Source organism: Lodderomyces elongisporus, chromosome 2, assembly GCF_030384665.1.
Source record: "Lodderomyces elongisporus chromosome 2, complete sequence".
In the NCBI taxonomy this organism is placed as follows: Eukaryota; Fungi; Ascomycota; class Pichiomycetes; order Serinales; family Debaryomycetaceae; genus Lodderomyces; species Lodderomyces elongisporus.
In genome coordinates, this window is record NC_083674.1 from 334336 (window position 1) to 347803 (window position 13468).

At 37.9% G+C, this 13468-nt stretch overlaps 5 protein-coding genes across 5 annotated transcripts; 2 read left to right on the top strand and 3 right to left on the bottom strand. All coding sequences in view use genetic code 12, as the record gives it.

The window, feature by feature from the left end:
• Nucleotides 1-831, bottom strand: PVL30_001418 (uncharacterized protein; the record flags this gene model as incomplete). Its single annotated transcript, XM_001526573.2, has 1 exon — nt 1-831. One exon carries the CDS (start codon nt 829-831, stop codon nt 1-3), a length of 831 nt encoding a protein of 276 aa, XP_001526623.2.
• Nucleotides 832-1484: 653 nt separating this feature from the next.
• Nucleotides 1485-3116, top strand: CCT8 (T-complex protein 1 subunit theta; the record flags this gene model as incomplete). The annotated part of the gene is made up of 1 exon (XM_001526574.2): nt 1485-3116. The coding sequence occupies one exon, from the start codon at nt 1485-1487 to the stop codon at nt 3114-3116; it is 1632 nt and encodes a 543-aa protein (XP_001526624.1).
• A 185-nt stretch (nt 3117-3301) lies between these two features.
• TRP1 (bifunctional tryptophan synthase trp1) lies at nt 3302-4033 on the bottom strand (the record flags this gene model as incomplete). The annotated part of the gene is made up of 1 exon (XM_001526575.2): nt 3302-4033. The coding sequence occupies one exon, from the start codon at nt 4031-4033 to the stop codon at nt 3302-3304; it is 732 nt and encodes a 243-aa protein (XP_001526625.2).
• A 383-nt stretch (nt 4034-4416) lies between these two features.
• Nucleotides 4417-6816, bottom strand: VPS53 (Vacuolar protein sorting-associated protein 53; the record flags this gene model as incomplete). The annotated part of the gene is made up of 1 exon (XM_001526576.2): nt 4417-6816. The coding sequence occupies one exon, from the start codon at nt 6814-6816 to the stop codon at nt 4417-4419; it is 2400 nt and encodes a 799-aa protein (XP_001526626.2).
• Nucleotides 6817-9265: 2449 nt separating this feature from the next.
• Nucleotides 9266-13102, top strand: KEL2 (Negative regulator of mitotic exit; the record flags this gene model as incomplete). The annotated part of the gene is made up of 1 exon (XM_001526577.2): nt 9266-13102. The coding sequence occupies one exon, from the start codon at nt 9266-9268 to the stop codon at nt 13100-13102; it is 3837 nt and encodes a 1278-aa protein (XP_001526627.2).
• Between the last annotated feature and the right edge of the window lie 366 nt (nt 13103-13468).

The window sequence follows — 13468 nt, forward strand, 5'->3', positions numbered from 1 at the left end:
TCATTTCACGTATCGCCATGAATTCTTTCCAAAAACATAAGTTGCGCCACTAGCCACAGTTGTAGCTCCAACAACGAGTCCTAACCAATCATAGGTTACTTCGGGTACATTTAAGTAGTCGTCCAATAAGGGTCGGTAAACCAATACACCTATGTACAACATCTGCAATGCAGTATTGAATTTCCCCAACATGTTTGGATGTACGCTGATTGTAGGGAATTGACCAATACTGACAAATTTTGCAAATGTCTTCGGTACAGGTAAGCTTTTGTATCGGTAATACATGGACATAAAACTCAACAAGACATCACGACCTATGATTATGGATGCAATAATTGGCGGAATCGAGTATGCATACGCTAATGAAAGCGTACACACTGTCATGAGAAACTTGTCAGCCAATGGGTCAATGATTGATCCCACAACAGATTTCATATTGAATCGTCTCGCGATATACCCATCAATGAAGTCGGTGACACAGGAGTAGGTGAATAGCAGTAGAGCTACTTTTAAATTCCCGCATGCTATATTATACCCAATGAATGGAGTTGCTATGATTCGAGTGTATGTAAGAATATTCGGCACCGTCCATATTGAAGGGTCAAAAAATGGTTTCGCAAGCTGTGTAGATAGCTTTTCAGTAGGTTCTTTCTTTGTTGTCGTTTGGGGTTGTGGAGGGGTGGTTGGTTTTGTATCATGCTTTGATGTGTTTGCCGAGTTCCATCGCAGATGTTGCAATGATGGAGTAATCGAATGCCTAGGAAACCATCTGGTAGGTTGTCGTAACGAGCGGGCTACAAAATTGGTTTTACTGAATGAGTGGAGGAACATTGAATTGTGAATCTATAAAAGTTAGTTGTTGTTCCTGGTGCTGCTGGTGCTTTTGACATCGAAACTACTGTCGTTGATTTTATTCCGTTTCTTTTTCTTTTTTTGCTTCTCTCTCTCTCTCTCTCTCTCTTTTTTTTTCTCCTTGTAACTAAGTCTCGCATCTTTGCAAAATGTATAGTGAAAAGGACGCGATCAGATCCATTTAATGATAAGGCGAATAATAGAACATCTTTGAATGAGTTTTTAGGCACATAGAAAACGAAAAACCAAACTTGAGAGCAAATGTGGATGTAGTATTTGAAAAAAGAAAAAGAAGAAAAAAACTACAAAAGCTTGTCAAGTGCAATATCTACAAAATCCAAAAAGATTTAGGTATATTACAGATTTGCAATATACTAAAAATACATCAATAGTGGTCATGGCGTAGTATACAACTCTATTTGTGTGTGTGTGTGACAATGCGTGTAAAATATCTGCGACACACGCTTTTCCTCTTTTGATCCCCTTGACCTCTCTCGCGATTTCTTAGTATTTTTTTTTCTCTCTCTCTCTCTCTCTTCGTTTTGTTCTTTAGTCTTCTATCCTTAAAGTTCACCATTCATCAAAAACAATTTTCTTTATCATCAACATCATTACTGTAACCACCATTACCCATGTCGTTGAAACTCCCACAAGCACCCAATTCTGGGTTGTTTAAGAATGGTTATTCTTCATACTCGAATGCCGATGGCGCAATCATCAGAAACGTCGAAGCCGTTCGTGAAATTGCATCAATTTTGCTTACCTCGATGGGGCCAAGTGGTAGAAATAAAATCATTGTCAATAAGCTTGGAAAAAAGTTCATTACCAACGACGCGGCAACCATGCTTAATGAGTTAGAAGTTGTTCATCCTGTAGTCAAAATCCTTATTTTGGCCTCCAAACAACAGGAGTTTGAGATGGGTGACAATACTAACCTTGTCATAATCTTGGCTGGAGAATTTTTGAATGTTGCTGAAAAATTACTCATTTTAGGATTAAATGTATCAGATATTATCCAGGGATTTAGTTTGGCAAACAAGTTTTTGAAGGAAACTTTGGAAAAACTTGTTGTTGACAAAGTTGAGTCGTATGAAAACGATTTGCTCAAGGCTATTAAACCAGTTATTGCAGCAAAACAATATGGCGTTGAAGATATAATTTCTAAACTTGTTGTTGATGCGGTAAAAACTATTATCAATCCAAAGAACCCATTGAGTTTCAATGTGGATAACATCAGAGTTGTCAAGATTATGGGTTCGGCATTGTCACAATCGCAGGTTGTTAAAGGTATGGTGTTCCCAAGAGAACCTGAAGGATCAGTAAAGAATATCAAAAACTCCAAAGTAGTTGTATTTACATGTCCAATCGATATTTCGACAACGGAGACCAAGGGAACTGTATTGCTTCATAATGCACAAGAGATGCTTGACTTTAGCAAAGGTGAGGAAGAGCAATTGGAGCAGATGTGTAAAGAGATCAATGATTCAGGTGTAAAAGTTGTTGTTGCTGGTGCAAATGTTGGTGAATTGGCATTACACTACTTGAACAAATTCGGTATACTTGTATTGAGAGTACCTTCCAAATTTGATTTGAGGAGGATATGCCAAGTATGTGGAGCTACACCCTTGCCAAGACTAGGTGCACCAATGGCTGATGAGATGGGATACATTGATATAATTGAGACAAAAGAGATTGGTGGCGATAGAGTAACGATTTTTAGACAAGATGAATCGACATCGAGGACAGCAACTATAGTGATTAGAGGTGCAACACAGAACAACTTGGATGATATTGAGAGAGCAATCGATGATGGTGTGAGTGCAATCAAGGGTTTGGTTAAAGATAACAGATTGTTACCTGGTGCAGGAGCAGTAGAAATCGAGTTGATGAAACGTATAACACAGTATGGCGAGACCACCCCTGGATTGTTACAGCTAGCAATCAAGAATTTTGCCAAGGCATTTGAAGTTATACCTAGAGTGCTAGCAGAAACCTCTGGGTTCGATACATCCGAAGTGTTGAGTAAATTGCACGCTGCTCATTCAGAGGATGATGGATTGAAATATGGATTGGACATTGATTCGGGTGATGTTTCTGAGACTGGAGTATACGACATCCTTGCTACAAAGCAATCCGCTATTGACTTGGCCGTAGAGGCAACTAATACCATTCTTTCAATTGACCAGATCATTATGGCAAAGAGAGCAGGTGGTCCCGTAATGCCTCAGCAACCAAGACCTGGTAACTGGGACCAAGATGATTAAGTAATTAAACTAATGTTTATAGAAGAGGGGAATGCTCAATGATTAAAAAAAAAAATTGTCAAAGAAGTAGCCAAGTAGATTGACAAAAAGTCCAATTTTTATATCTATACTCTTGTTTTCTTTTTCGTTTTTTTTTTTCTTTTTTTTTTTTTTTTTCAAAAAATACAGACATCATCTAACATAATCTACACAGCTTTTCCGTTAACGATAAACCTGATGATTTTTGTGGGATCCTTCTTTCCATCTGTTTCGACTCCACCGCTCACGTCGTACCCTATAATATTTTTAACATTTTTAGTATCTATTAGATTTTCTGGCGTTAATCCACCGGCTAAAAGCGCACTTGTAAAGCCCAAATTTTCAGTAATGTAATCCCAGTCTCCAACTTTTCCCTCTCCGCCTTGATCAGAATCCAATAACGGTATACTCAATGCACCTAATTTAACAATCTCTTGTGTATCTTTTTTCAATTGTTCAATATCGCGTGGGATCACGTATCGTGGGATCACACCGAATCCCAACTCTGTTGCTAATCTGATAAACTCAGTTTTGTTTTCATCTCCATGAAGTTGTACAAAGTCCAAGTTCAAATCCGAAGCTTGTTTAAACACTTCCTCTTCACTTTGGTTCCGGAAAACTCCTACTAAATATGGACCATAACTGAGAATTTCCTGCTTGATATAGTCAAAGTATTTGATTGGGTCGCTAATATTTTGCGACTTAATGTCTAGAAAAATATCTTTAACGGTTTTGGGACGATTAAAGTTGGCAATCTGAGAAATTTGTCGAGCGACGGTGGGGTCAACCGTACGTTGACGATTTGGAACAAGAATACAACCTAAAAGGTCTACTCCATTTAATGCTGCGACTTCCGCTGCCTCCATAGTTTGAAGACCACAGATCTTGACAAGTTTCATTTTATTTCTTTCTTATTGGTGAATTATGATTTTGGGAAACAATAAGGAAGAGAACAGAGTTTTTACTTTGAAGTGTTCTTTATGTTGTTGTTGTTGTTTTGTGTGTGTGTGTGTGTGTGTGTGTGTGTGTGTGTGTGTGTGTGTGTGTGTGTGTGTGTGTGTGTGGAGGGGGTCCGCGGCGCAGATGTGGCGGAAATTAGAACCTTTGTTGGAGGAAATATCGCTACCACTATCGACTGCAAGACTTGATATGTCAGAATATTAGACAAACATTTAAAGAGTAATTATATACAGAAAAAACCCTACAGCTTAATCTTTTAAAATAATAGATATCTACTCTATAAAACAGTTACTTCAATCACTATTAATCAGCTTCTGCCATTTCAGCGATCTTCTTTTTTGAAAAACCTTCCAAAGTTTTTAAAGTTCTCATTCAATTTACTAACATGCGTTTCGCCCGAGATTGCCAATTCACGAATATTTTTTTCAAATTGGTTCATCTTGGGCAACAATTTTGGTGACGTCAATCCTGGTATGGGACTAGCAGTTGTACGCCTTGAGGCCACGGAGTTTGAATTAACTGAGCTTTTGTTAGAATTTAAGATTGAGTTTGTAGATGCGGCATTATTTGTTTGATGTTGTGAATTTGCAACCATCTCGTCATCTTCAAGGTTCGTCAATATCAGGTTTGTAGAATGGTGCGGATGGTCAGCATCATTTTGATTATCGTTGTTGTTGTTGTCGTTATCGATTGTGAGCTGCAATTTAAAGTTTTCAATGTACTTGTATTGCACTGATCTATCAATCTTTTTGAGATTGAGGACTTTGATAAAGTTGCTAACTGATCGACCGCCAATAAGCTCAAAATAGTTTTCTATATAATTTTCGACAGGTTTGTTGGGCACCATGAGCATTCGTAGAATAGATTCTAGCTCTTGAAAATGGTGCTGCACGTGCTTCGTATATGATTTTGAGGTTTGTTTGCTTGCCAAATGAGGAAAGTTCAAACAAGTGTCTTTTAAAGAAATGACATCCAAAAGAATCTGCTCAAGTGCGGTAACGGACATCTCTGGTTTAATGAAGCGCAAGTTGTTAGCTATTGTAGTTACTAGAAGTTCAACCAACTTGTCGTTGAAATTCCGCACATAACTATCTCTTATGATCAAGGGTAGGATTAATTTCAAATTATCTTCAGTTATTCGCTTGATATCCATCATGTAAGAAGAAACATCATTCACAGAGTCCAACTGCTCCCAGTTTGTGTTGAAAAATTCTCTCCAACATGATTTGTAATCATTCGTCAACTTAACAAGCAATGCGGATATACTTTTGTTAATTAGCTGTAAAAAAATTTCGCTGTTCAAACTAGGTAATCTCGGTTTATACTCTTCCAGTATCACCAACTGGAATTTTTCATTAGTCTCCTCAATGTTGCCCACTACGTAGTCAGCAGTATTCAACAACATTGTCAAATACTTTATTGCCTCGACCCCAGCTATATCATCATCGTTTCTAGGCAACATAGGCATCAAGATTCGATTCAAGTATTCAAACAAATACTTGTTGAAAACTCTGGCCAAGTCAATTAAAATTTCGCCATGCGATAATTTCAAGATCAGAGTGAGAATCTTTTGATACATTTTGAAAATTTCAGTTGAAGTGACGGCAATATTGGGCACACTAGCAGTAATATCCTTGGCGAGCTCCTCAGGTAGTTGTGGAGTCGCAGCAAATTCTAGAAACTTGGCTTGTAATGCCTTATCTTGCTCTTGTACCCATATTGATAAATAAGGCTCAAATACTTTCGAGATGTTGAATTCGGTGGCTTCCTCAGGAAATTCTTGATTCAAATTTTTTTCAAATTCAATCGTCTTTGTCAATGCAGTTAAAAGCGCTTCGGAGTCGTAGCTTCTATTGCGCAACGTATTGGAAATATCTTGTCGTGTCAATTCACAAAATTCACTAGCTACTCCTAATGGCACATGCCAATCTTTGGGAAACATCTTGTATTGTTGCACTTGGTTCAAAATCTTGTTGAAATAAATAAATCTTCGTCCAATTGCATCTATTGATGCCGTTTCGTCGTTTGATTGACTAAATATACTCTTTAGGTCTCGCAATTGTAAATTGTTGAACCATGTAATTAGTTTGTTTTTATATTTAGGATCAATCAACTCCAACACTTGGGCTCCGTATAAGAGGTTTACCGACTGTTTCTCTCCGCTTCTCTCGCCACTTGTATTCTTCATAAAATCTTCAAAGTCTAAAAACACATCGTCGACCAATTTGTTTTGAGTATGCACAATCATCAAGTTGATTTGGTTGATCTTGTCGATTGATTTATATGGTTGAAAGAATGCCAACAATTCTTTCATTACACCGAGTTTCAGATATATCTCCTTGTAATCGTGTGTAGATATAATGGATTTGAGGTCGTTGTTGACGTTGATCAACATTTGTAATCTTTTAAACACGGTCATAGAGAGCACCAAGTTCCGTTTGTAGCAATCCAAGTTTTGGATAGAACTTGTCATTCGAGTAATGGTGGCATCTGTTGACTTTGCGCTTGCCTTGATGTCGTTTATATTTGTCACTAGTGTGTCGATCTCATTATCGATTGATATTTGCTGGTCGTATTGATTCTTGAGGTCTAAAATTTCATAATCGATCCGACTTTTGTAGCGATTGATATGTGACAAAACGTCTGGAATTTGTAGCAATGTGTCGGGAGAGTCAAAGATTTCGCAGAGATGCGCTGTGGGATCGTAATTGTGAACATCCATTGTCGTGTTGAAGGAGAATGAGGCAATGGCAAATGTATAACTTTTAGAGAAAAAAGTGTGTGTGTGTGTGTGTGTGTGTAAGAGTTTTTTATTTATTTATTTGTTAATTGATTAGTTTGTTTCTTTGTTTAAAAGGGTCCGTTTTGAGTATGGGTATGTTTTGTAATTTTGACGTATAATAGACATGTCGTAATTCTCGAAAAAGTGATTATTTGTAGAAAAATAAAGTAGTACTAGTGTCGCAGCGACAAATTTGATTTCAAGTTTGAAGCCGAGAGCGAGAACAAGAAGAGGAAGAAGAAGAAGAAGAAGTTACCAAGCATGGAGATGTGCTACGAACGGCTTATCAAAAATTGGAAACAACAGAGTATCATGTCTGGAGTAGTGGATAAGGTATTTATATCAAATTTAATTACATTTTTTTCAATGCACAAAGGAGACATTGGTATGCCTGTTTTACCACTAGAAGCTAATATTAGGAGCACAGAATGGATATTTGTGTTGCAAATAGTACTGAATAAAAAGTATTGAAACTGATTCTCTCATAACATTGGAATTTGAATTCGAATCATCAACTCACTTGGTAGCAAAACATTGCCAATATACATATGTTTATATATATATATATAACTTATGATAGTGAGAAAAAAAAGGACCAAGAGAGTGGAAAAATAAGAAGTGTGAATAAGTTTCACCGGGTGTCACCGAATGTTACCTAGTATTTTCGAGTGTCAGTGTGTCTACTCATTAAGGCGCATTAAGCTGGAATGGGGATGAGTATGAGTATGGAAAAGTCATGCTTTGGTCCCAGAATAGAGCAGACCAAACGGCTGTCATATCTCAAAAGCATACACGTAAATTATTTAGTTTTTTTTTTTTTTAAACAAAAAACATCGGTGTTGAGCATTACATGTAGGTTTATAAAAATTCAAAAGAATAAGGAAAAAAATAAAAAAATAAAAAACAACAACAAACCATAAGGGGTGTAGGTACAATGCTTTGCTTGTTATCTTTGAATCTTGAGGATAGTTTCTAGAGAAAGTAAACTATCATTTTCTCTTTCTTTTGTTTGTTTGCGATGGCGAAAGAAAGAAAAAGAGTTTATCCCTTTTTGGTGACCAATTGACAAAGTGGGTCAAAGAAACCCCAGTGTATTTCCTAAAACGGAAGTAGAGAGATCTATTGTATATTTTTTATGTTCATTTCCGAAGTAAAAGAAATTAAAAAAAAAAAAAAATGGATTTTGTGTTTCTCTTTGTAGAAGAATGCTTTTGTGCTCTATTGGGACCATCACCATTTCCGTTTTAGGAAAGTCCTATATCTTTCAATATCCATTCTACTCGGCAGGAAAAGAATTATAGGGAAGACAGCTTTAGAGAATGAAAGAAAGGTGTCTTGTTTTAGATCCAATACCTACAGTGCTTTAGTGAGACCTGGTGTTGTTTGTAAACGCATAGTGTTTCCCTCCCGAGGTAAAAAAAAAAGCATTTACAATTATGTTGTTTTTTCCGAATCAAAAAAAAAATAGTAATAGTTGCAGATGTTTCTTGACCCCACCCTTAGATGGCATTGATATTAAAACAACAACAACAACAACAGCAACAGCAGCAGTAGTAGTAGTAGTAGTACCAGAAAAAAAAAAAAGGAAAATGAACCATTAGCAATGAAGAACGAAAGGAATATAAGATTAAACTAGTAAACCCCTATGAACACTAATGTTAATCTCTCTCTCTCTCTCTCTTTATTTTTATTTTTTTATTTTTTTTATTTTTATTTTCTCGTAAGTAAGTGTCACGTTGTCTCTTTATTGTAAAAAGAATTTCACAAGCCGCCATGTTCACTTGACCTATTCTGCGTTCATCTATTGTTTGACATAAAGGAACGGGGGTCAGGGAGGAAGAAGAAGAGAAGGAGGATGAGAGGGGGAGGGGGAGGGGGGAGAGAGAGAGAGGAACTATGGCCTATATTGAAGTTGAAATGGTTAAACGCAAACAATATCAAATAAAAAATAAAAATAAAAATAAAAATTAAAATTTTAATTAATTAATTCATTTTTTAGTTAGGCTGAAGAAAGGCACAAAATTATTACTTAAAGCGAAGAAGAATTACACACACGGCATTCATTCTTCTCTCTCTCTCTCCCCCCCCCCCAGAATTAACAGGAGTAGACGACATAAAAGCTTTTTTTTTTTCACCACTCAAGTTAACTTAAATTACAATAATAATAAAACAAAATAATATTAGTATTGTTAATAGTAATAATAATAAAAAAAATATAAATAAAACAATCCTCCAATTTCCTGATCTATACAAACACACATATATATAAGACCATATTTATATAAATACAGACAAAGTGTTTTAGTTTTCCAAATATCCAAATATCCAAATATACGTATTTCTCCTTTTCTAGCCCACCTTTTTTTTTTTTTCCTAATTCAGGTTTCCAATGGCTAGATTCAAATTTGGAAAGAAAAAAGACAACGAAAGTACAAATAACCAATCAACTACTTCTTCTGTCCTCAATTCTCCCACTTTAAACAAGAAAAGAATATCTAGAATACGATCTTTTTCGTCCGGGAACAAACACAACATACAAGCTGCACCTGGTGTTTTAAACTCGCCCCCTAAATCACTAGATCAACAAGGAGGTCCTACCATTGCTTCTGCACCTACTGCTGCTGCACCTGCTGCTCTTGCTACTACTAATAAACAAACACATACTTTTACAGACGACGAACTAAACGATACTGGAACCGACGACCAGTTCAGTAACGAATACAACGCCAACAACTCACATCCACAACCATTGGAACCACACCACCAACGTGGAAGTAAAGCAATGCCTCTGATTCTGGAACCATTGGGCTACGACGCACATGGAAATGGGTTGGGAATCGCAACCCAATCGATCCCTTACAAGTCTCGCCCACCACCAAACTTGAACACAACCAACCCATGGAACAGGTTTAAAATCTTTGACTCACCTTTCCCAAGATATAGACACGCGGCTTCATCAATTACAAGTGAGAAGAATGAGATATTCATTATGGGTGGTTTAAAAGAAGGTTCTGTATTTGGCGACACGTGGAAGATTACCCCACACGAAAGCAGCCATGGCGATGTGTTGAACTATACTGCTGAAAACATTGAAATTGTCAACAACAACAATCCACCAGCAAGGGTTGGCCACTCCTCCGTATTGTGTGGTAACGCATTCATTATATATGGGGGAGATACTGTTGAAACAGACGAACAAGGGTTTCCAGATAACAATTTCTACTTGTTCAATATCAACAACAACAAATACACTATTCCAAGCCACATTTTGAACAAGCCAAATGGTAGGTATGGACATACGTTGGGCGTCATCTCAATGTCCAATAATTCATCACGACTTTACTTATTTGGAGGCCAGTTGGAAAACGATGTTTTTAACGATCTCTTCTTTTTCGAGCTAAACTCTTTCAAATCGCCAAAGGCGAGCTGGACTCTTGTTGCTCCCTTGAACAATTTCAAACCACCTCCATTAACCAACCATTCAATGTCCGTTTATAAAAACAAAATCTATATATTTGGAGGTGTTTACAACAACGAAAGAGTTTCAAATGATTTATGGGTCTTTGATGCAGACGAAGAGAGATGGACTCAAGTGGAGACCACTGGTACTGTTCCCTTGCCAGTAAATGAACATTCAAGCTGCATCGTTAATGACAAATTGTACATTTACGGAGGTAACGATTTTAGCGGGGTTATTTACAGCTCATTGTACGTTTTGGACTTGAACACACTTGTGTGGTTTAAGTTGAAAGAAGCCGCCGAAGAGAATGGTCCCGGTCCAAGATGCGGACACTCGATGACCTTTTTACCTAAATACAACAAACTCGTCATCATGGGTGGTGACAAGAACGATTATATAGTTAGCGATCCTCACAACTTTGACACTTATGAAACCTTTAACGGCGAAGAAATCGGCACTATGATTTACGAGCTCGATGTTGCAATAGTAGACCATTTCATGTCAGAACCAGTTGAACAAGGCGGTCGCAAACCTAAAAAGGCTGCCGCATCAGCAGCACCAAAGAGCGAGTCCGAATTTGGAGCTCGCTATGATCGCCAACATGCAAGAAGTTACTCAGCTGGTCCAGAAGACTATGCCACACCACAGGGTTCACCGTCACCACCACTTGCTGCTACAGAAAGAGTCAAACTCAATAGAAACATCTCAACCAGGACAGACGGCAATGGCAACGCCAACGATTTTGTGGAGGTGGATCTTCCTTCAGGAGCCATCTCCCATGTAGATCAAGAAGACTTGGCCAATCCGTACATCAATACTTCATTTACGCCTAATGACACCCCTGACATTGGGAAAGCAATCAATGGCAAGTTTAATGATACAACAATTGATGATGAAGAACCACAAGCTCAAACTGAGGCTGGAACAAAAAAAGCAAATGCAAATGCAAGAAACAATGTTGATGAAGAAGATGATTATATCTTGAGGAGAAGGTCGCTTGACCCTAAGTTTGGACAAGAAGACAATATAGAGTCTGCGGGATCTACTTCTGGAGCCGGAGTGGCCGCTGCATTTGCTGCCGCTGGAGCAGCTGGCACAGCCGCAGGTCATGCTGATGCAATGGGACTAGGTCTTGACACCACGGATGTCGATACTCTCGACCAATCGCCTGCTATTCCAAACAGATCAAGCTTTGTTGACAATTCATACGAAAAAGATTCTCATTACCCCGACGAAGAGGATCAAGATCGCGAGGTGCAAGACGATTCTCATTATGATGAACAAAATTCGACATATTTGCACGAATCAAGCTATACTGAGCCACTTGCAACTCGAGGTTTTGGAGCTACTAGAGATGATAGAACATCAAGGCTTGCAGGCTCTGCTTCAAAGAATGGATCCGAAAATGATGGCAAGGTTAAAAAAATCATCAACGAATTAACAAACGAACTTGTTCAACTCAAGCAATCTACTAAACAGCAGATGCAGAGTGCAACCGAGAAGATTACTCAATTAGAGCAGCAACATACCAATGCACAAGCAACACATAGGAGGGAGATTGAAAATTATACCCAACAGCTCAATGATAAAGATGCCATGATCAATGAGTTAAAAGCATCTCTCGATCCAAGTGCATGGAATCCTGATGTACCAGCAGCTAACACCAATTTATCCGAGTTGAGTAGGTACAAGTTGGAAAGACTCGAGTTGAACAATAAGCTTGTGTACCTTGAACAAGAAAATGAAAATTTGAGAGTAAGATTTGCCGAGTTTGAACCGTTTATGAACAATCAGATTGGTGAGTTGGACAAGTTCCAAAAAGTTATTAAAGTACAAGAAGAACAAATTGATAAATTGAGCCACCAAGTCAAGGATCAAGAAGCTTTAAACAAGGAGATTAACGAACTTAGACTTAGGTACGATAACTTGTCGTTGGAGTTTGAAAATTATAAAGCAATTCACAATGATGATCAAATCAGCATCGAGGAAGGAGCAGAAGAACGCGACTTGAATGACGTTGAGAATCCAGCAAACCTCAATGGCTCTCAAAGTGTAGACAATAGATCTATTTTCAGCTCTGCAAAGTCGAGAAAAGACATTTCAACTCAATTGGAAACACTAGTGCAGATTTGGAACTCAAAACAGTCACAGTCATCATCGACCAAAGAGGCTTCTCCCGTCATCACCCCAGAAAATAACCCTGTTGTTGCTAGATTGCAACAACAGGTTGATGATTTGCTTCGTATTGGTAAGCAAAACGACGAGACTTCGCATATGGAAATTGATAACCTCCGGAAAGAGCTTGAGGCAAAACTTGCATCGTTAAAGAACTTGGAGGACAATTATAAGGAGTCTCTTCAATCAGTTAACAACACCTCCAAGGCTCTTAAACTCAATCAAGATGAGCTCAATAATCAACGTCAACTTCTTGAGAAACTCATTAAAGAGAACAATGAGCTCAAGATGTTCAAAAAGGCTGCTGCTTCAAGAAGATTTAATTCTCCAAGAGATGGAACACCAATAACGCCAACAATGAATGAACCTAATGATGGAGTCTTTGCTACACCCACCAATGGTACACCTGTCACTGGTTTGCAACAAGGCGAGGATGAGGATGACGACGAGGAAGTCATATCCAATGCTCACTTTAATATGAAGATTAAAGATCTTGAGGCTGATTTGTACATTTTGAAACAAGAAAGAGATCAATTGAAGGACAATGTTACCAGCTTGCAAAAACAGTTATACTTGGCAAACAATCAGTAGATAGTTTACTCGAGGGAAGGCGAGGAATACGCGTCGCTGAAGTGATTGTCGAACAAAGACGGAAGAATCGACAATAAAAATACTACTACTACTACTGCTGCTGCTGCTGCTGATAATGATGATGGTGATGATGATGATGACGATGGTGATGATGATGATGACGATGACGATGATAAAAATAATCACCGATGTTCACTTTTCGTTATAGTTCTTAATTTGTAAATTCTACGTTTTAATATCCTAATATTTAGACACTAAGGGTCTTGCTTTATATTCCTTTTTTATTTGTCTCTTGTCAATCTCTCACTCGCTCTCTTTCACTTTTTTTTGTTTTGGTCTTTGTTTTAGGTTTCATTCGGACGCTGA